Source organism: Hippopotamus amphibius, chromosome 1, assembly GCF_030028045.1.
Source record: "Hippopotamus amphibius kiboko isolate mHipAmp2 chromosome 1, mHipAmp2.hap2, whole genome shotgun sequence".
Lineage (NCBI taxonomy): Eukaryota > Metazoa > Chordata > Mammalia > Artiodactyla > Hippopotamidae > Hippopotamus > Hippopotamus amphibius.
The window spans coordinates 17,304,827-17,327,115 of NC_080186.1; the positions used below are offsets into that span (position 1 = coordinate 17,304,827).

At 42.9% G+C, this 22,289-nt stretch overlaps 1 protein-coding gene across 11 annotated transcripts in view; it reads left to right on the plus strand.

The window, feature by feature from the left end:
• ZBTB40 (zinc finger and BTB domain containing 40) overlaps positions 1 to 22,289 on the plus strand; it is a 76,170-nt gene that overhangs the window by 38,434 nt on the left and 15,447 nt on the right. For 7 of the 11 annotated variants that reach the window (XM_057699144.1, XM_057699186.1, XM_057699213.1 and 4 more), the window contains 11 exons: positions 75 to 844; positions 1,315 to 1,448; positions 9,730 to 9,922; positions 10,523 to 10,686; positions 14,980 to 15,172; positions 16,934 to 17,070; positions 17,473 to 17,674; positions 18,034 to 18,167; positions 19,776 to 19,944; positions 20,260 to 20,724; positions 21,435 to 21,641. In XM_057699144.1, the coding sequence (XP_057555127.1) occupies positions 148 to 844; positions 1,315 to 1,448; positions 9,730 to 9,922; positions 10,523 to 10,686; positions 14,980 to 15,172; positions 16,934 to 17,070; positions 17,473 to 17,674; positions 18,034 to 18,167; positions 19,776 to 19,944; positions 20,260 to 20,724; positions 21,435 to 21,641 (2,695 nt within the window). In that variant the 5' untranslated portion in view covers positions 75 to 147. The remainder of the gene's footprint in view (positions 1 to 74; positions 845 to 1,314; positions 1,449 to 9,729; positions 9,923 to 10,522; positions 10,687 to 14,979; positions 15,173 to 16,933; positions 17,071 to 17,472; positions 17,675 to 18,033; positions 18,168 to 19,775; positions 19,945 to 20,259; positions 20,725 to 21,434; positions 21,642 to 22,289) is intronic. The other 4 variants (XM_057699205.1, XM_057699196.1, XM_057699228.1 and 1 more) reach the window with 2 other exon arrangements.

Genomic DNA, 22,289 nt, shown 5'->3' on the forward strand with positions numbered 1-22,289 from the left:
ATTTAATATTTCCTTCAGAGAATTTCCCTGTGTGCTTGTGAAGTATTAACATGGTATTTTGGGCATTTCTTCAGGATCTAGTGCTGATCCTCACAAAGTGATTCTGGAAGAAGAGAGGAAGGGAACTCCTCGGACAGAGCTGATGTGATGGAGCTCCCCAACTATAGCCGGCAGCTGCTGCAGCAGCTCTACACACTGTGCAAGGAGCAGCAGTTCTGTGACTGCACCATATCCATTGGTACCATTTACTTCAGGGCCCACAAACTTGTCCTGGCCGCTGCCAGCCTCCTGTTCAAGACCCTGCTGGACAACACAGACACCATCTCCATTGATGCATCTGTTGTGAGCCCCGAGGAGTTTGCCCTCTTGTTAGAAATGATGTACACTGGCAAGCTACCTGTGGGCAAGCACAACTTCTCCAAAATCATCTCCTTAGCTGACAGCCTACAGATGTTTGACGTGGCTGTTAGCTGTAAAAATCTTCTGACCAGCCTGGTAAACTGCTCTGTTCAGGGCCAGGTGGTGAGGGATGTCTCCACAGCATCCTCAGAGTCATCCAGGAAGGAGTCCGAGAAGCCTGAAGTGGAAATCCTTTCCTCCAAGGGTGCTGGAGAGCTTCATTCTTCCCCGGAGGTTTCCACCCTCCCCGGGGGCCCTGTGAAAGCTGAGGTGGGGGAAGCGATCCATACGGTTGTGCAGGAGATGAGTGTGGATCCTTCCATTGCCCAGGAGATTCCGGGGAATGCAGATCCCCCAGTGGAGACTCCTCAGACAGCTGAAATGTGTTCCCCCACCCCTGTTGTACAGACCTTTAGTGAGGTAAAGGAAGCAAGCACACAACCAGGTAATATTTATTTAATAGTTGTTTTGTAGTCTAGCCTTCTGTTGTCAATTACTAGATTCAGTGATCTTTATGAGTTTTTTGTTTGTTTCCTTGATAAATATATCAAAGACCACTGTTAGATTGGAAACCAAAATCCAATGCTATACTTGTACTAGGGCATTCTTCTTTTAAAAGTGTCTGGTTTTGTGTGCTGGAAGCCTGAAGATGAACCCTAGAGCAGAAAAGCAGTATTGAAATAAACATGTACTGTTTTTGATTCTTACCCATTATTTTAACTAGGATCATGGTGGCACAAAGGAGGAAGCTATTAGAGATGCTGTTTGCTATTACTCGTAACTGATACGTCAGCTATTATTGATATTTACAAATGCAGTACATGACCTAAAGATTCTCAGACAGCTTAAATTTTTAAAAATCACTTCAAGTAATCAATCACTGATTTTTTAAATTTTGTTTTGTTTTACATTCAGAGTATGAGGGGAAACATTACCAGCTGAATTTTCTTCTAGAAAATGAAAAAATCTTCTCAGATGCACTCTTGAGTACTCAGGATGTTTTAAAAAGACTAGAAGAATGTTCAGAAATTAAAGGTGCACAGAAGGAGGTAGGTACCATGAGTTGTATTTATTTGCTGGTTTAGTGTTTTGGGGATAGCAGATCAGTTATCAGGGTCTCAATTTTTTCAAACTTTAATTTTTTTTTTTTGACATTTATCCCCTAAAGGACAGTCTTGCAAAAGTGCTAAGCAGGATACTTCTAAAGCAAAGTTATATTTTGATCATTAGGTGGGTCCCGGCTTACAACCAGTTTTGATCCAGAATACTTAACTGAGCTTATCATTTCCTCCTGATTCATCAGGAATAAAGTGAGGCAGAAGGTAGTCATGGATAACCTCAAATCAGAGGTCAAGTAATAAAAGCAAAAAACAAAACTGATAAATACTCAAAACATTGTACGAAAAGGATTTAATATGAACTTACACAGTAACTTGTACCTGGTGTTTAGTGATACAGTGGCCATTTTCAAACATAAAAGCAATAATGGTGAATATTTATTGAATACTTACTGTGATACACTTGGTATCAGTACATATGTTCTCTCATTTAATCCTCACAAAAATCATTGAGGTGGATACTATTTTATTTTTTATTGCTGTTTTATGGATGGGAAGAACTGTCTCAAAGAGGTGATGTAAGTTGGCCAGGGTAGCAGAGCTCATAAAAGTAAACTCTGAGCAAGAATTCAAACCTCCGCATTCTGACGTTATAGCTCTTCTCTTAGGCACTGAGTTACTGCCTTCCAGGAGGGTAAAAATGGTGGCATGTGCGTCATGTATGTGTGAACCTTTAGGTATCACCTGACAGAAAACTCCCAAATGGTTATCATGCTGTTTCTTAGTTGACATTTTCTGTTTTTTCATCATCTTAGTGAGAGGCATCCCCACCTGTGGGCTCCCTCACTCCCCAGTTCCTCGCACCTGATGCTGCAGGATTGCCTGCACAGCCCTCGCTTCCCTGTTCTCCTGGCCTTGCCTCCCATTCCGAGTGGTGCTGGTGGAGTGAGCGGGCACTGCCCCCGTGGGCTTGCTCCTCTGACTGACGGGGGAGTGTGGGGAGGCCTCCCATGTTGCTGCAGACAGTTTAGTGTCTGTTAGTCATTATCAACCCAGGCAATAAATGCCTTCTACTATTTAAATAGTTCCCTGATTCATAGCAAGTTACTTTTTAAAAAAACAAATTCAAGGTCAAGTATTTACTTTAACTGTGGTTTATTGACAGTTAGCTATGAATTGTTTTCTTGAGAGATAAGCTGTTTACAAGACTGGGCTGACCCTGATGGCTCTCATAGGGGAGGTTTCAAGTTGTAAATCCTTGGTACTCTTTGTACTGATTATGCTGAAGGACATTATGGCTTTATATTTTTGCACTTGGATGTTCTCTTAACTGTTCAATCCATCATTTTTGTCACTAGTTTGTTACCGCGATAGCTTATAGACACACCTCATCGTTTTCTCTCTTAAGACTTCCTCTCCGCTTAACTTTCGTTACAGAGGAGCAACATCATTCCTTAGGGCAGCAAGACTCAAATCATTAGTGTCACCTCTGTGCTAATTTAAACTGTATCTTATGCATTTTTTTTCCTAATGCTGGTACCTAGAAGTGTCTGGCACATAACAGGTGCTCAAGAAATGTTTGCTGTACAGGGATCCATTCAACATTTCCCCCCACTTCTTGTCCTAATCTTTGGGTGGCAATAACGTTAATAGTACTTTGCAATAACACTGATTCACTGTTGGTGATCATTATAGGCTCATGTTATTTCTTCCTTGGTTTTAGAGGTCGGAGTAAGAGCTCTGCAAGTCACTTGGAGGCTATATTTAAAACTGATTCTGTTTTATTCTGTAATAAATTGTTTAGCTACAGAAAGAAAAGGGGGAAAATACTTTAAGAATGTAAGATTAAATTAAATTAAATATAGAGTTGGGGAGGTACTGCTTTGCACGTAGGCCCTGTACTTCTCTCTCTCTCTCACTTTCTTTTAGACAGCTTGTGGTATGATTGACGTATAGCAAACTGTACATATTTAAAGATTGTAGTTTGCTACGTTTTGAAACCTGAAATCATCATCACAATCAAGATGGTGAACGTATGCATCACCCCTGAAAATGTTTTCACATCTCTTTGTAATCCCTCCATCCTACCCCTTTCCACTCGCCCTTCCCCAGCTAACGCTGGTCTGCTTTCTCTCTGTAGATGAATGTGCATTTTCTAGAGTATTATATATGGGATCATATAGTTTGTATTCCTTTTGGTCTGGCTTCTTGCATTCAGCATAACTATTTTGAGGCTCACCCAGTTGTTGTGTTCATTCCTTTTTACTGCTGAGCAGGGTTCCGTTTATGGATATACCATATATTTATCCAGCTCTACCATTTTACTGGTATTGTGACCTTCAGCAGCTTAATCTCTATAAGCCTCAATTTCCTAATTTGTAAAATTTGAAAATGTTATCACCTATATCATAGGGTCATTGTGAAATTAATTAAGATTTATGTAAAACTCATACTAAAATGCCAGGCACATAGAAGGAGCTCAGTAGGTGATGGCTGCTATTGTTTGCTGATACATTAACTCAGTATTTTTAGACTCAGTCAGCCTTGACACTTCTTTTTCACTTAATGGCTTATAATATCCTAGTGCTGTGGTCACTTCCTCTGACACGAGATGGTTTGCTGTTGATGTTCAAGCCTAATTTGCAAGTCATGCTTTCAAATAGGTACTGTTACCCTTGGAAGTAGCTTCCTGAACTGCAGGTGTAATGTCTCGTACAAAGCCATCAGTCTCTAGAACAGCAGTTCAGTACATATAAAAATAATCTAGTGTACTTGTTAAAATGTACACCTCCAGACCGCATTTCCAGAGTCAGATTCTTACATTGTGGTAGAACTTGGGAATCTCCATCTTTAACAAGTTCCCCATGGACTGCTTTTTTGGTATGTCTAGACTACAGTTTGAGAAGCATTGCTGGAGAAGTTAATGGCTTAAAAAGTTCTTAACATATGATGGCAGATGTCACAGTGTGTAAGCTGACAGCTCTCAGTGTTTTGAGGAGCTGCTGAATGCCCATTTTCCCAAGTGTTATTCTTTGCTTTCCCCTTGATTCAGCAAATATTTACTGAGCAACTGGTATGTGCCAGGCATGGAGCTGGTTGCTAGGAAAATAAATATAACGAAGACTGGATCCCTATCCTTATAGAACATCTTGACAGCAAAGAAATCCTGCCACATATGTAATTTTGGGGGAAGTGTGCACAGAAGTCACCCAACTACAGGAATCCCCAAAAGGCTTCAGTGTTGAATGTGTTTATTAGGACTGTTCACTTGGAGCATCATTCTGCATTCAGCTACAATTATAAAGGTTGTTTGGGGATTTTGTTTGTTCCTCAGTTTATGCATTTTTAACTCCCAGAGAGCTTTGAACGTTTTTCAGCATTATTGGTTGTTGTTATTTGGTTAATGATTATAACATTAAAAAGTTAGCTCAACATTAAAAGTAGTCTACACTTAGATGTGTAATTTTGAGGCCGATTAAGGTTTGTGAGTGATGTTCTTATTGAGATGGACCAGCCTGTTCCTTTTCTGAAAAACAGATATGAGGTATGCAGCTGGCCTGGATTGAGTTAAGGGAGGACACCATGAACCAGTGTCCTGATTATTTTATTTCCTGAGATGAATGATGAGAGGTGGCAAAGCCATTCCCTGAGCAGTGATTGCAGCAACATGAGAAGAGGCTGGGCAGCTTGAATTGTGAAACCAAAGACAAAACTGATTAAGGAGAAATCTCTTGGGTGTTGGGATGGGAAAGTATCTTCCGCTTGTCTTTATCTCAGTGTAGTATCTCTTACCCATTAGAGAAAGCTGGCTCTCACCTAAGAGGCTTTCTGGCTGAGCTGACTAAAACCTGTATTTAAAGGCAGACTTAAACTTTTTTTCAGCTCTTATGCTAGAACTTTTAATTGTCTACTTTCTTTATTCCTAGCCGTGTCCCTGCTTTTAATTAATTGTGTATATAGCAAAGTGAGTCTTTGACTGGAATAAGGAGATAACTTTTTCTACTATTGATTTCCTTGCTGTTTGATCCACTTTGCACCTAAAGTTCTAGAAAGACTCCCAAAGCTGAAGGTCTGGTAGCATACTTTTTTTTCCTTCAGCTTTGTTTCAAAGGCAAACAACATTGAAGGCTCTTCGACTTCCCTGGTGGCACAGTGGTTAAGAATCCGCCTGCCAATGCAAGGAACACGGGTTTGATCCCTGGTCTGGGAAGATCCCACATGCTGCAGAGCAGCTAAGCCCGTGTGCTGCAACTACTGAGCCTGTGCTCTAGAGCCTGTGAGCCACAACTATTGAGCCCATGTGCCATAACTAGTGAAGCCCATGAGCCTAGAGCCAGTGCTCTGCAGCAAGAGAAGCCGCAATGAGAAGCCCGCGCATCACAACGAAGAGTAGCCCCTGCTCGCTGCAACTAGAGAAAGCCCGTGCACAGCAACAAAGACCCAATTGCAGCCAATTAATTAATTAATTAATTAATTTTTAAAAAAGGCTGTGCTCCCAATGTAGGATCAACCCAGGTTCAATCCCTGGTCGGGGAACTAGAACCCGCATGCTGCAACAAAGCCCACATGCCACAACTAAAAGATCCCACTTGCCACAAGTAAGACCCAGTGCAGCCAAATAAGTAAATAAATATTTAAAAAAACAAAAAAACTTTGAAAGCTCTTATGTGAATCTATGTTTTCAGCTGTGTCACTACTTCGGAGGTTTGTCAAGAAGTACAGGTCTGTGTTTTCTCCACTGTGTTCACTGACAGTATAGGGTAACCTTCTTGAGAAGTGAGTGGATAGGATTCACTTTACAGGTCTATGAGAGATGAACTTAAGTTGTTTTTTCAAATCGCCTCCCTGCTAATCATTAAGTCTAAGATATACAGCTATAGCTAGAAGGGCTAGTGATCTTATGGGAAGGGAATTTCATTCAGTTACACAAACATTTATTAAGCACTTATTTTATACCAGTCTCTTCACTAATCATTGAGACCAGGAGGAATGGTACAGATTGTCTAGATGCTACCCAGTGTTCAACGTGATGTTGATTCTAGTAAGTCCAGTAAAATCCAGTGAAATGGATTTGGTAACACTCAAAGTCTGGGAGACGGAACTGGGTGAAAGGGGTGCCAGGTCAGTGGAGTGAGCTCTGTGTTTGATCCGGATCTTCTGCTCACCAGCCTTGCAAGCTGGGGCAAGTTACTTCACCTCTGACTGTCCTTTAAGTAGTCATAGCAATGCCTCCAGGATCTGATGTGAGGAGTGAAGTAGATGGCACGTGTGCCCTGTGCCTGGGATGGTGTGGAGCTGTTGTGGTCTGTCTCATTATTACCATTGTCTGGTCCTCAGCATTCAGGAAGGCATGAGCAAACAAGAATATAGTGTAGCCCAGAAAAATCCGAAGGCAGTAGGCAAACAGTTGGGAAAATAAGTAAATTAAATTAAAAGATCTAAGTGTAAGGGAAAGATTAAATGGGTTTTTTTTCACATATAGAGGGAAAAAAACTGTCCCATCTCTAAACATATTGACCTATATTTCACTCAGAGATAAAGGTACTTTGAGTACTTGTGCGACCATGAATTGATACGAATTTATTGAAGTACCTTTAACTCTAAGAATCAAAGGAGTTCCAAATGTCTGGTTAAAGAATAAAACTCTGTTTAGGTCCATTTCTTAGAGTTCTGTTACGTGATAGCAGTCAGCGAATTCCAGCCTGTTGCAATATGTGACACCCTTCTGTTTAGGCAGATCCCCTGTTTCAGAAAAGGACTCACTCCACTGTGGAGCCCCAGGCGTCTTAGGGGGCTGGTGGAGTAACAGCTACAGCGCTGGCTCTGGTGCAAGCCCGCAGTAGGTTCTGGAAGAAAGAGCAGAGAGCAGGGCTGTCCAGGCAGCTGACTGCTCCCTCCTGGCCTTTTCATCAGTCCACCCCTGCTTCTCTTCCCAGATGGTCACCCTGGTGTCACTGCTGAGCAATGAAGTTAACAAATGTTTTAATTTCACTGCTGAGCGGTTCTGCAGAAGAGGAGACGGCAGAGAGGATAATGAGAAGCGCGTCAGATGCCACCACTGATGAAAGCTTCTCTTCCCCACTGGCTCAAATGATAAAGCCAGACAAATTGGATACTGAGAGAGGTGGATCTGGGATATTCGGAGAACTTCGGGGGGATGAAAACTGGCCTAGGATAGAATGAGATAGCTGTATGCTGTATCAGTTAAGTGCCCAAGAGGGAGGGAGGGAGGGAGGAAATGGAAAAAAAAGAAGAAACAGGTTTAAAACTAAGGACGTTAGCAGTAGTGGGTCTTTATAAGATACCTATTCCTGTGTTGAACAAATTACTCTTAAAATTTAGCAGCTTAAAAGAACAGGGACTTCCCTGTTGGTCCAGTGGTTGAGACGTCACCTTCCGGTGTGGGGGGCGGAGGTGGTGGAGGAGGGTGGACAATCCCTGCTCCGGGAGCTGGGATCCCACATGCCTCGAGTCCAAGGGGCCAAAACATAAAACAGAAGCAATGTTGTAACAAATTCAGTGAAGACTTTGGGAATGGTCCACATCAAAAAGAAAAAAAAAGAACAAACATTTATGACCTCACAGTTTCTGTGGGTCAGAAAGCCAGGCAGAGCTTGGCTGAGTTGTCCCTGGTTCAGGGTCCCTCACAGGGCCGCACTCAGGGTGTCAGTCTGGGCTGCAGACATGCTGAGGCTCAGCTGGGGAGTGTTTCTTCCTAAGCTCACTCACTGACTGTTGGCCGGAGATGTGAGTTCCTTGCCACATGGGCCTCTCTGCTGGGCACCTCTCAACATGGCAGCTTGCATCCCCCAGAGCAAAAACACTGAGAGAGTCCACACGTGGGCAAAATGGAAGTCTCAGTAACCTAGCCTCACAGTGGTGTCCCATTACTTTTGCCATATTCTTTTCCTTAGAAATTAGGTTCAGCTCAAGGGCATGAAAACTTGGAGGCAGGAATACTGGAAACCATTTTAGAGGCTGCCTACTTCAGGTCCCCTCTGTGGTCAGGGAAGAGGCATTCTAAAGAGGTTTTAGGCCAACTAACGAAAGCAAGAAAGTTTGAGTAAATATGACCAAAGAGAACTAAGCATTCATCTGATATCCTTATCTCATTTATTATTTTTAAAATAGAGACAGAATGAATTATGTTCATGGAAGTTACTTTTTCCAGTAAAATCTTAATGTGTGTTATTAAATTGTGTTTTATCTATCTTTACTTTTGGAGATGACCAAAAAACACAGGAACCTTTTTTTTCTAAGTTTGACTTAGCTTTACGCACTCCTCTCTGACCAGGAAACAGGCTAGAGCAAACTCAAGAAACACAGAGTCTCATTTATAATTCTGTTTATTTGGGAGGAGAAGAGAAGATAAAGTCTCTCTAAACAATAATTTTAAACGTGGTTACTGTCAGAATACATAATAACTAAGTGTACATATTCATGAGATCCTTTTGTGTTGTGTGTGTGGCAGTGTGTGCGTGTGTGTGCATCTAGGAAACCCTAACTTTTTGCTCTCTAAAGACTCTCATCAGAAAACTATTTTCTTTTATGGTGTTGACACTAAAAACCATCAGCAGTGGGTTGTAGTTTTGCCAAGTGGAAAATATAAAAATTATACGTAAGACCATACACGTGAAATTAAGTTTTGATCACCAGATTTTTCATTACTGCTGAAATAGAAATATTAATTCTGCCTTCCAGTTGGCCTTCCTCCCATTTGTGTGAGAGATGCTCTGTCAGACGGAGAAAGGAATGCTAATGTTGTTTATTTTACCCCTGGAGTTGTTGATATTTTAGTGCTCTGGGTTTCAAAGAGTCACAAAGGCGACTTGGGTTTTAGGCATGTGGTGATGAGACCTCTGGAGGATAAGGCACATCTAGCAGACATCTGACTCTAGACTGAAACAGAGTCCAGGGGAAGCATGCTGGTTTTCAGGGTTGTCTTCATAGAGGTGATAGTTATAGCTATATGTGTGAGAGCTTTTCAAAAGGAGAGTATATAAGGGAGAAAAAATAAAGAGTTGAAACCAGTCTTAGGTACTGCTTTGGGTTATGGGTTTGGAAGAAGAGACAGCGAGGAAGGCAGAAACAGAGTGCTTCAGTGTCAAGAAGTCAGCTGAAGATTGTGCTGCAGAGGTGATAGTAACATCAAATGCCATAGAAAGGTCACGTAGGTCGGAGTCAAACTGTTGAGGGCGTACTTGCCAAATGCAAGGAGCATGGGGTTCCTGTGGCTAGCTAATCTCTCTTTCTGGGCACTTGTGTTCCACAGACCATAATGGGATGTCTTGAGGGTGAAGAAAGACAGTCAGCATTCCTGAGAATCCTGGATGAAGTAAGAAGGGAGAGCCTGGATGTTCAGACTGTTGTGTCCCTGTTGAAGCTGTACCAAGATTCTAATCCTGCAGTGAAGACAGCACTGTTAGACAGACAGCCGGAGGCTGTAGAAGCAGTGCAGCCAAAAGGTACAAGAAACCTTTTCCGCCTGAGTGACTGAGTTTTAGTCTGGGAAGATGCTGTAAAGCTTGCTCCAGTGATACATTTCTTCAGCGGCTTAGTTACTGTTAAGTGATTTTCACAGAAATTCTACCTGTAGTTTCAGAGGCTGCATGTTAATATATACAAACTGAATTTGAGTCTTCATTTCTACCCCCTAGTTAACTAATCTGACACCTTGAAGTTGGAGAACACCATCAGTATTCTTCTGCCCTTCAGAAAGCCACACATCCGAATCCATGTTTTGAGTGCCCAGGGTGAACGGGTTTGCTGACAGCACTTAAAGGCTGAAGTTTCTCTCATTTGGGTTAGGTACAAAGCAGTGGCCTTGCCAACCAGAAGTTAACCTCTGGCTGGCTCTACAGCTTTGTGTTTCGACAGATAAATGAAACATTTTTCCTTTCATAGAGTTTAAACAGAATAATAAAGTATTTTCCCCTCCAAAAAGAGATTCTGCATTCGGGTGCTCAGAATAGGCTGAGAATCACTTTACTATTCTGTTAGATCTCTCTTGACAAACCATGCTGTCATTTTCTTCAGATTGACTAGCTTCTCTTGTTCGTCTCTAGCTCTTTCTCCCCCAGGGAGCACAGAGGAGGGAAAGACCTTGTCTGTTCTGTTACTAGAACACAAAGAGGACCTGATCCGGTGTGTAACACAGCTGAGACCTATTTTGGAGTTCCTGGAAACAGCCAAGGCGGAATTCCTGACTGGCTCTGAGAAAAGGGTAACTGTCGAGTATCATTCCTCCCTTCTGAATTCATATGGTACTTTTTTTAAACCTCTTTTGTGGCACAGAGCACTTATTACCTAGCGGTGTTTCTTCACATACTTCCCAGTAAGCACAGTGAAGCGCAGGTTCTTCTTTGTGCCTCCGTGGACCCCCTGCAGCAGCTTGCTGAGCACTTTGCACATTGCAGTCAGACCTTACTCTTTAGATGCCTGGATGATGACTTTTCCTGCTCTGACTCCGTGGGATTTTGATTTAAAACATTGCCCCAAGAGTTAAAGTGTTTAGGCACATTTCTAATTATTGTGGCACTTTTTATAGAAATGATACACTGTTCATCTTTAGAGAACTGGGAAAACAAGCAGAAAAAAAAAAGTCAATCTCCCACCATCTCACCACTCAGAAATGATCACTGCTGACATTTTGGAGCATGTGCTCCCATTTTTTCTCATTTGAATCATCCTGGGATGGGATTATTGTATAGTTTTGTAACTTTATTTATTTATTTATTTGTTTGTTTGCCTATGTCAGGTCTTAGTTGCAGCACACGGGATCTTCGTTGAGGTGTGTGAGCTCTTCACTGCGGCACGTGGGCTTCACTCTAGTCGCAGCGTGTGGGTTTTCTCTTTCTAGTTGTGGCTCTTGGGCTCCAGAGCACATGGGCTCTATTTGAGGCATGCGAGCTCCATAGTTGTGGCAGGAGGGCTTAGTTGCCCCGTGGCATGTGGGATCTTAGTTCCCCAACCGGGGATCGAACCTGCATCCCCTGCATTGAAAGGCGGATTCTTTACCACTGGACCACAAGGGAAGTCCCCTGTAACTTTATTTTTTAATTTAATATATTGTGAATATATTTCCACACCTACAATATGGATTTTGGTAGCTGTATTGTATTCCGTCTAATAGATATACCATAATTCTTTAATTCTTTATTGTTGGGCATTTATTTCTTATTTTTTGCTATTCCAATATCTTGCTATTATAAACGATGTTGCAGAGAACATTTTGCACACAAATTCTGCATACTTCTTAGGTTATTTTCTCAGAATAATTTCTAAGAAGTAAGATTTTGCACTAGAGAGTGTAAAATTTTTCAAGTGTTTGATATCTATTGCCAAATTGCCCTTCAGGAAAGTTGTACCAATTTACTCTCCCACCAGCCAGCTGCTAAAATCCTCATAAAACTGCTGGCATGACTTCCCAAGTCAACTAGATAACTGTATTTGTTGGTGTTATTGATTTCAACTTTGTGCTAAAAATATTTTTATATCTGGAAGGAAGAAATAGGGACAGAGAACTTTTGTGGCATCAAACTGCGGGAAGTGGCTTAAATGTCCAGGAGAGAAAATGTTCGGAAACCACTGGTGTGATGGCGCAGTGCTGGACTGATAGTGAGCACTGGGTCCTAGAGTTTCTTTTTCTCAGTGATCTTATATTGCTCTATTTTCATATAAAATGGGGAAACCGTTAACCTCAAAATTGAATTTTGCAAATTATGTTTTTAAAAGTTTAACTCCTTTGAACTTCTTGAGAAAGATAATATACACAGAGAATAAGGCTAAACCCCTGTATTCTTCCTTAGACTTCAGATTAAGTGTAATTTCAGGCACTCAGTTTAAGTAAGTTGCTTATAGCTCTAGAAGTACCTCATTCTTTGTTTAGCGACTTCAGTTACTCATTCACACTTTTTCCTCATTAGCTAGATTGAATGTGTCCTTTGAACTGTTTCATTATCTTGATAAAATAGCATTTATAGGTAAAAACTCAGCCTCATTCTCTGCAACCAGGCAGACCATGCTGTCATTTTCTTCTGTCACTTTCAGTTTACTTGACAGAAAGGGCTGAAGCAGAAGAACTTAAATTAGTTATAAATCACAAAAACACTTCTTAGGATTGGGGTTTCACAAGAGCTTCATTAAGCTACTCTTTCTCATGAAAATTGAAGCAAAATAATAAAGCAGGAGTGTAGAGGTGAATGTTGATCGCATCGGCACAGTGTTTTCCACATGAGGAACATGCTCTTGGGCCTTTTGGAACTTTTTCTCTTGTGCAGTGGTGCTAGTCATAAGTACCATGGCCCTTCTGTAAACATACCTTGGGTTCTGTAAGAAGTGGTAAATAGGCGTCTCTTTACTTCAAGATTGGAAACAGATACAAAAATGGTAATTACTATAGCTGCCATTTATTATTTACTGTGTGCCAAGCAGTGTGCTGAGGACCTTTTAAGCATTACTAAATTCTACCCTCACAGCAGCTTTATGAAGTCGTGGATATTACCCTAATTAAAATTTTTTTTTTAGAAAGATCATTTTCTTTCTTCTTTATGTATTTATTGACTGTGTTGGGTCTTCGTTGCTGCACACGGGCTTTCTCTAGTTGCGGTCAGCAGGGATTACTCTTTGTTGTGGTGCGTGGACTTCTCATTGCGGTGGCTTCTCTTATTGTGGAGCACAGGCCCTAGGTGTGTGGGCTTCAGTAGTTGCAGCACACGGGCTCAATAGTTGTGGCTCACAGGCTCTAGAGCGCAGGCTCGGTAGTTGTGGCCCATAGGCTTAGTTGCTCTGCAGCATATGGGATCTTCCCAGACCAGGGATCGAAACCATGTCCCCTGCATTGGCAGGCGGATTCCTAACCACTGTGCCACCAGGGAAATCCTACTCTAATTTTTAAAGATGAAGAAACAGAAGCTTAAGAAGAAGTGTAAGCAGCATACCCAAAGGCGCAGCTGCATGGGGCAGCACTGGGACCCAGACTTCTAAACACAGCACATCTCTTAACCACTGTGCATCCTGCTTCCTAATGATATCAATAACCACTATCATTTATTAACAATCACATATGTCCTAGGAGTTCTGCTCGGCTCTACAAATGGCAGCTTCATTTTAGAGAATCCTTATAATGACAGTGCAAGAGTTGGTACTGTTATCTTCTTTTGCAGATGAGAAAAATAAGGTTTAAAGACCTTACCTAAGGTCACACAGGCCATACATTTCAGAACTGGGTTTCAAACTAGGCCTTTCTGGCTTTAAAGTTGCCTCATTTTGTATCGGGTTATTGTTTAGGAACTAAGAGATAGCACGGAAATCAGTATGGTTTTTAGATACAAGCCCTTAAATTTTAAATTATGGCACATTTAGTAAAAATCTAATATATATTAGACCTTAAAGAGAATGGCTACGTTCTGTACGGACAAGGAGTATGACAACTTAATTTATAATATACACAAGCCTTTCACATATATAATATAGATATTCCTTTTACATATATAAAACCAATTTGGTTTCACAGCTAAACTTATTATTTTAAAATGGAGATAATTTAATAATAGCGTCCTCTGGCATGCTACCATGACTCTTTCTGACTTCATCTGCTTGACTCTCTCTCCTGAGGGCTGGCGTTTTCCCGAAGGAAAGTTCAGAATTCAGTTACCATGAACCTGTAGGCTACATGTATTGAAATAATCCCCTGCACTATCCACAAGAACCAAGTTACACATTGTGAATTGCAGTCCATTAAGAACTGGTTCTGTTGTAATAGGAAAATATCTATGAAGTAACTGTCAGATGTTTGATTTTTCCACCTTTTGCTGGAGGCCCGCGCCCTGTTGACTTAGAAAACCCTCTAGCACACCAGGGAAGAACAAGCAGGTAGAACTGCGGAATGATGACTGGAGCTGGTGCATGTGGCCACTGGGGAGGAGAGGGATAGATAATAGGAATCCTCTAGAAAAAAATCCGGAAATGCACTTTAAATCTGTTATTTTGAAGGCCACAGGCAAATGTATGAAGTATCTGGATCTCAAATTGCAATGTAAATAAAGTAAAAGGAAGTAAAATAATAGAATTGCTCTGAACTTGCAACCTCCACCACTGTCATGTACTTTACTGGACAAAGGTGGAAAAACACTGAAACTATATTTATTAATTGCCAGTCAGTTTCTCAGTCTTAGTGTCTGAACAAACTCATTCTAAAGGTTAGATTGTGAGCTGCTCACTCTGTCATATAGGCCTAGCGTAAGAATATTTTCACAGAATGCAAACTGTCAGAGGCAAAGAATATGCACAGACCTGCAATTCAGAAAGAAAGATTTTCATAGAGCTGTTTGTTTGGAGAATGTTTTGGATTTTTATTGAGACAGGATAAAGAAAAGACTGACAAAACCAGCAATAGAGACAAGCAGCAGAGGGCCCGGTTGTTGGGGCGGCTGCGATGCTGTCTTGCTGGGCCTTCCAGTGGTGTGTCAGATACCTTTAGAATTGCCAGTAACTGGTGTCGGGTTGCTTGCTGCCGCTGCAGGTGATTCTGAATTGCTGTGAGGGCGGAACACCCAAGGAGACAATAGAAAATTTGTTGCACAGAATGTCTGAAGAGAAGACCCTGAGCGCTGAGAGTTTGGTAAAACTCCTTCAGGCTGTGAAGATGACGTTCCCAAACATGGGCCTTCTGCTGGAGAATTTGCAGAAATTAGCCGCTTTGCCGAGCACCACAGGTATGAGTTAATTACGGACTCTCTGGACTGGAACCACTCCTAAAGAAAATTATAGCTTAAAACACCCTTCTGGCTCCTTGCTGGGGAGATAAGACAACGTTAAGAAAGGCCATTGTGGAAGAGAAACTAGCTGTCGCAGATCAGTGATTCTCAATATTTCTGGAGTTAGGATCGGAAATCTGAGAATTTCATCTCCATTAAGCTCCCTCGTGATGTTCCCATGCTTCAGGGTTGATGAAAGTGTGCCTTTCCCGCGGCTGCCACGTGGCGCCTGTGAACGCCTGTGCAGCAGATAGGCCCTCGGGCGCTCACAGATGCGAGCAGCCGCAGCCCAGGTCCTGGTGTGCCCTCTCCCACTGGAGTGCTCTTTGGCTCCAGCAGTGCCCAGAATCAGCCACCGCTCGTGTCCAGTCAGTTTGGGGACAATCCCTTAGAAAAACAACCTAACTCTAACCAATCCTCCCCCATCCTAGAATGAGACTGAGGTGGTTTTCAGAAGAAGGATATTTGGGAAATGAGAAAACTTTCTAACTAGCTTATAAGAATAATTTATACGTAAGCAACCTTGAACAGTTTAAAAAATAAAGAAGAAAACATCAAATCCCACCACTTGATTATTTCAGTATTAACACATTGACCTATTTTATCCATCACATTATTTTTACAATGTTGAGATACCCTACCATATTTTATCATTTCCCTCACTTAACGGTATAACATAAACATTCTCCTCCACATTTCAGAACACTCCCTAGAATTCGTTTTTTTTTTTTTAAGGCTGTGTAGTTTTCATCATAAGGATACATCTGCTGTCTTATTCATGCCCTTGTCTAGGGGCACGTGTAGCGTAATGGTTAAGACTATCAAGATTACTGGGATTTGCATCCTGACTTCTTTGGTAGCTGTGTGACCCTGAGTAAGTGACTGAACCCTTCTGAACCTCATTCTCTCCTCTGTGAGATGGTGGTATGAATGGTCCCTTTCACCTTCATTTTTTTGGCTGCCATGAGGTGACGTATGTGAACATGGAGCACGGCGCTCAGCACGTAATGGGCGCTCAGTAAATATTAGTTGCCGCCTTCGTCATCACCATCACAAGCTTTTCAGTGGCAAACATCTTCATACACAGATTTTTTTTTTGTCTTCAGATCATTTCTTAAGGCTAGATTCCCAGAAGTGGAGTTACTGGGCCAGAGAGGAGAATAAATTTTTAAACATCTGCAACACTAAGGGGAATGCCTGAGAGTTTTGATTTTTCTTTGCTTTCAAATAAATAGAACCTCTTAAAAGAGAGTAGCTACCAGATTGGCTCAGAGGGCATACAGAAGAGCAGTGGGTCAGCTTTGCCACTGCAGTCCTGACTCGTGTCTGCCTGCACTTTGGGTCGCCACATGGATCCTTTACCTCAGCCTTAACAGATAATGTCCCTTGAATCTCTACATCTGCATCTCTTACAAGTGCAGCCTTCTAATTACCCCCCTGTTGAGCAATCACTAGCTTCTACCACCGGGCGCTAACTTTCAAAGTGTTGGTGGTTTTGTGACCCTGCAGCACTGAGCGATTAAGTGTAGACCAGAGGAGACGTGAGCACACATGTGTGAGGCCCCACGCCAGGGGCTGCACTTGCGCTTCAGAGGAGACAGAGCTCCTGCACTGATCTGCTTTTCTGCCCGCATTTGTAATTCCCTTCGTGTCATGTAGAAAAGGCCTTAAGGAGGTTCTGTTGTATCAGACATTGTCGTTTTGCTAATATCCTTACAGGCCAAGCAAGTCCTGATGATTATGGGACTGAACTATTGAGGCGGTATCATGAAAACCTCTCTGAGATTTTCACAGACAACCAGATGTTACTAAAAATGATCCCACATGTGAAGAGTTTAGCCCCTGAAGAAAGAGAGGTAAGAGAAAGAAAGAAAGGAAGGGTGGGCGAAATGAGAGAAAAGGAAAAAAAAAATGACCATATATATATTTTAATATATTTTATAAAAATATATACACACAGCCATGTCGAGAAGTGCTAAGAGGTCATCAGAGAAGGCAAAATAGAAGGTGATTCAGTTTCTAAGGCAGAGTGACAAGTAGGATAGTTGTAATTTCTCCAGTGATAAGGAAAGGCGTTCAAAAGGTGGAATGAAGAACTTTGTTGTGTATAAACATCTCTCAGGTTGAAAGAGGTGAAGGATGTTGAAAACTCCTCCCAGGAAATACATTCACAACCACACAGTGCTCAGACTTGCAGCTCTGCAGCTGGGCCAGTGGCTAGAAAGTCCCTTACGTGATATTTGTGTCCCATCTTGAAGGTCATGGAGAAGCTTGTGAAACGTGACTCTGGTTCAGGTGGTTTCAGTGCTCTGATGTCAGCAGTTCTAGAAAAGCAGACTCTCTCTGCAACAGCCATTTGGCAACTGCTGCTGGTGGCTCAGGAGACAAAGACCTGCCCGTCGAACCTGCTCATGGAGGAAATACGAAGGGAGCCTGGCGCCGACGCTTTCTTCCGGGCAGGTACGTGGCCTGGCCTCTGTGCTGCCTTTGCCCCCACCAGAGGTTACTGTCAGTCTTCCCAGAGAATAGAACTCTGTTACGGCAACCTTCCACATCCCCTCCAATAGATGTAAGGATCGGCAGTTTTGTTCAAGGACATGGCAGTTTGTAAACCTTTTAAAGTAAAATACACAGCAATTCTTTGAGCTTATATTAATTATACTCCGATTACAGGGATGTTTGCCATTTTCCTCAGCCCTAACCCCAGGTGGGAGATAGATGAATTTATTCTCATTATAAAGAATTGAGTTGAGAAAAGGTGAAAGGGAAAAATGGTGCTCATAGTTTTACTAATGAGTTTTCAATCCCTCTTTGTTCAGTGATGACCCCAGAAAGTGCTGTCTTCGAAACCATCCTGAGGCATCACAGGTTGATCCTGGAGGCCTTCCAGCAAAGGGCTGAACTCAAGTGCTTGGCCTCAGAGGAACAGCACCTGGCAGAGACTGTGAAAGAGGTGTGGTGGGGATAAAAACACGATGTTTGGGGGAGTTTTACAACATTGATGCCTGGGACTGTCTTCACTCTTAAGGGAGGAACCAGCTCCTGTGGAGCGCCTGCTGTGAGCAGGCCCAAGCTAAGTGACACTTGTCATGCTTTTGCTCTTTTAATCCTCCCAACTCTGGGTGGCAGATGACATCACCCACATTTTACAGATAAGGAAGCTCGGGCTCCGAGGGGTCAGTGATTTACCTGGGATGTGCCAGACGGTCAGGAAGCAGCCAGGATTGGAACTCAGGTTCCAGTGACTCAAACCCAGATTTATTCCATTTGTCTAAACCTAGGAAAACTCAAAGGGAATCATGATACTGTCCTCACACATGTTCTAAGAAGCAACTTTTTTCAGAGGAAGAAAAGTAAAATTGGTCTTATTACATGCTCTATTCTGGCTTCCAGAAAAAGCCAAAGTAAACATAGAAAGAACAAAGCTTTTGCCCATATGGAGTAGCAAGTAGTGCCAACTCATTTTCTGTAAGGCTTCTCACAGCGTGGCCAGCATCCCAGAAAAACCAGGTGGGGATGGCGGGGGGAATTCACGGATGTTCATCCCAGGATCACATGCATCTTGAGTGGGAAAGAATCTTACAGGAACATAAGATTAAACTACAGATTCACCTGTCCTGCTTTTTGATCCAAGTAGGCATGGATGGTGTGTGGAAGGGCTGCTTCTAACTCTATCCACACAGGTAACAGCCCCACCTTGGTCTGATTCTCAGATGGGCAGAAGATGGTACACATTTCTGTGGGGCTTCAGAGGAGAGATTCATCTGCTAGACTCTCCAGCACGCCTCGCACTTCAGAGATGGGGCTTCTGCCGTTGATCAGCTTTAGCCTCACTAATTAGTCTCATGCCTGCCTCCAGGGACATCAGGTTTATTTAGATAGACTTGAAAAGAGCAGAAATAAAATATCTTCCAAAATGAAAATTCCATTTGGCCATCTGTGGATGGTTTAGCTTTATTTTCTCAGTGTACTGACTCTTTTCTGCTAATAGCTGTAACATTCTGAGAGGATGGCTTTGAAATAATATTCTTGGCCTCTTTAAAGCCCCTATTTGAACCTTCTTTAAAAAGCTGAGTTTCTTTGTGAAAGAAAATGATGTTTAAAAGGGTACATCTAAGTATCTAAAAATGTGAAGCCACTTATGCAGAATTACTTCCCGACATTGAGGCAGTTATATATTATGAAAAATTATCTTCATCTTCAAGACAGAACTGCCAACAACCAAGTCCTTTAGCTTTCCAAGCATGTAGTATTAAGATCTAGAAAAGTTCTTTGGGAGACTTGGGTTTCTGAGAAGATACTTCTCAGAAAATCCTCAGTGCCTCCTTGCTTACACCTTTGATTTGCACATTTGTCTTCACACGTGCCTCCTTGTTTAAATTTTGTTAATTTCCCTGTTCTTGGAGAAAGAGGGTTCTCCGTTATATTTATGGCAAGAAATGTATGCTTATTATAGATGGAGCTATGCCTCCCTGAAATTAGCTTTGTTTTCTAAGTTGAAAACCATGGAGAAAATCTGCTGATATTAACCGCAGACCTTTGTCTCACGGTATTCATTTAGATTCTGAGCATTTCCTCTGAGACAGCCAGCCCTGAAGCCTCCCTGAGAGCATCGCTGAACAAAGCCATGGAAAAATCCATCTCGGCCATTGAAATATGTCAGCTCCTGTGCAGCGTCCACAGATCTTTCCCAGGCCTGCAGCCTGTCATGCAGGAGTTAGCGTCCGCCGGTAAGAAATAGGGCGGGCGGGGTCCTGTTAGGCCCCCAGGTTGTTTCCTTATTGGACAGAAGAGGCTGCAGTTCATTTAAGAGTTCACCCATCACTCCCTTGTATATTTTATATGCTCTCAAATACTTAGAAAAGTCGTAGACATAGATGTAAAATGATGCTATTTGTGTTTATCAGAGAGTAAAGATGAAATGATATTACTTTAGAGTTTTATGAGGGTCCCAAGTAGTCTCCATTCTCCCCTAAAAAGGAAAGTTAGAAAGCAAATAGAAACATAGAGAATCCCCAGAACCACGTACTCTCTCTCCTGTGCAGGTTTCCTTACTCAGGAAAAGGGAGAGAAAGAAAGGTGGATGGTGAGTAATAAATTTCCCCTTGAAGCCAAGGACAAAGCAGATGAAAAGGCAGCTGAGCCAGCTGAAGACTGCCAGCCTGGGAAGCAGAACGGTCAAGGAGAGACTGGTTCCTTGCCAGAACAACAAGAGAAAGACACTTCTGCCTCCCCAGACTCTGCCAAGAAGAGTTTCATCTGTAAGGCCTGTGACAAGAGCTTCCATTTCTACTGCCGCCTCAAGGTGCACATGAAGCGCTGTCGGGTGGCCAAGAGCAAACAGGTGCAGTGTAAGGAGTGTAACGAGACCAAGGACTCTAAGAAAGAGCTGGAGAGGCATCAGCTGGAGGCCCATGGTGCGGGTGGAGAGCCTGACGTCCCCAAGAAGAAGAAGAAGAGACTTCCGGTGACGTGTGACCTCTGTGGAAGAGAATTTGCTCACGCCTCAGGTACGTTCAAGAAGGCAAAGCCATAGAGGACGATAATTCAGATGTTGTAGTTTGGCTGCCAGGCCTTGCCTCCAATATGCAACAAGGGCCATAGAAGGGCCTGGAAAATGGAGCAGAGGCAGGTACTGTTTTGAGAAGAGCATGAGCTTTGGAGTCAGTTCCCTGAGCTTTAATTTCCCCCTCTGTTAAATAGGCACCCTGATACCACCTACTTTTTTGAATCGCTATGAGGATTTAAGATAATATAGCTAAAACACCTAGTACAGTGCCTTCAGTAGAGTTAGGACTCAGTAAACTGTGGCTATTATTATTCATAATAATGACCAGCTATTTCACACCTGACTCTTAGGTTTCCATGTATCGCTTGTTTCTTGACAGTAGACAAGAGTCCTAGAAACCAGGGGATGTAGAGTTCAAATTGTTTTCCCTTGCCCCAAACCTAATGAAGCAGAAAAGTGAATTTTGTTTCACTCTTTCTGGGTGACTGGGTCCTGTTTAAGCGAGAGGGGTGGGGGGATAGAAAAGATGAACCCAGAACACTTGATGCCTGACCCAGCCAGGAAGGGCCCGAGATGCTGGGAGTGCTGGGGGAGGGCTGATGAGCAGCGTGGCCTCTCAGGCCTGGCCTGAGGCAGCGCTCGGGTGTGCCCTCCTGCTGGATTCGTAGCACTGCTCCCTCGCACCTCTGGTCCCTGGCGCGGCTTCCCTAGGCATGCAGTACCACAAACTGACGGAGCATTTTGACGAGAAGCCGTTCTCCTGTGAAGAGTGTGGGGCAAAGTTTGCAGCCAATTCTACCCTGAAGAACCACCTTCGCCTTCACACTGGGGACCGTCCGTTCATGTGCAAGCACTGCCTCATGACCTTCACGCAGGCCTCTGCCCTGGCCTACCACACCAAGAAGAAGCACTCGGAAGGTAAGGCGTGGAGAATGTCTTCATTTTTCCTGCAAACTATAACACTGTGAGCTGCCTAAAAACCCATTTGGAATTAGGCATGATGTCTATTGCAAATAGATCCAAAACAGAAACAGACACGGAATCTCTAGGTGCACAGATGATGGAAATACTTACGTGCACAGACGTGTAAAATCCTTACAGTGAGAGTTTCTGAAGAGAGGCTGGCTAACATAATGGTATGATTTTACAGTTATAGAACTTACATAAAGCTAGGAGTTCCTTGGGCTTCGAGGTGGAGTTCAAGCATAAGAAAACCCTTGGTTGAGCACCTGCTGTGGATCGGGCCGTGGCAGACGCTAGTGACTTACCTGGAGTCCCTGTGATCACAGAGCTGATGGTCTAGTGCCTCTAGTACAGAGACAGTTACCACGCAGAGTCATCGGGGTGTGATATGGAATGATACCATTACAGGGAGATATGGAGCAATGAAGTAGGAGTTTCTAGTCCAGTTGAGGGGAGGAGGTGCGTTGTCAGGGAAGGCTTCTCGGAGGATTCCGTGCACTTCTTGGAGCGTTTATGTGTGAGTACAGACGCCACCATCATGCCACCTGGATTGTTGTGGTAGCCTCCTAACACAGGCGTTCTCAGTACACAGGCCCAAGGGAT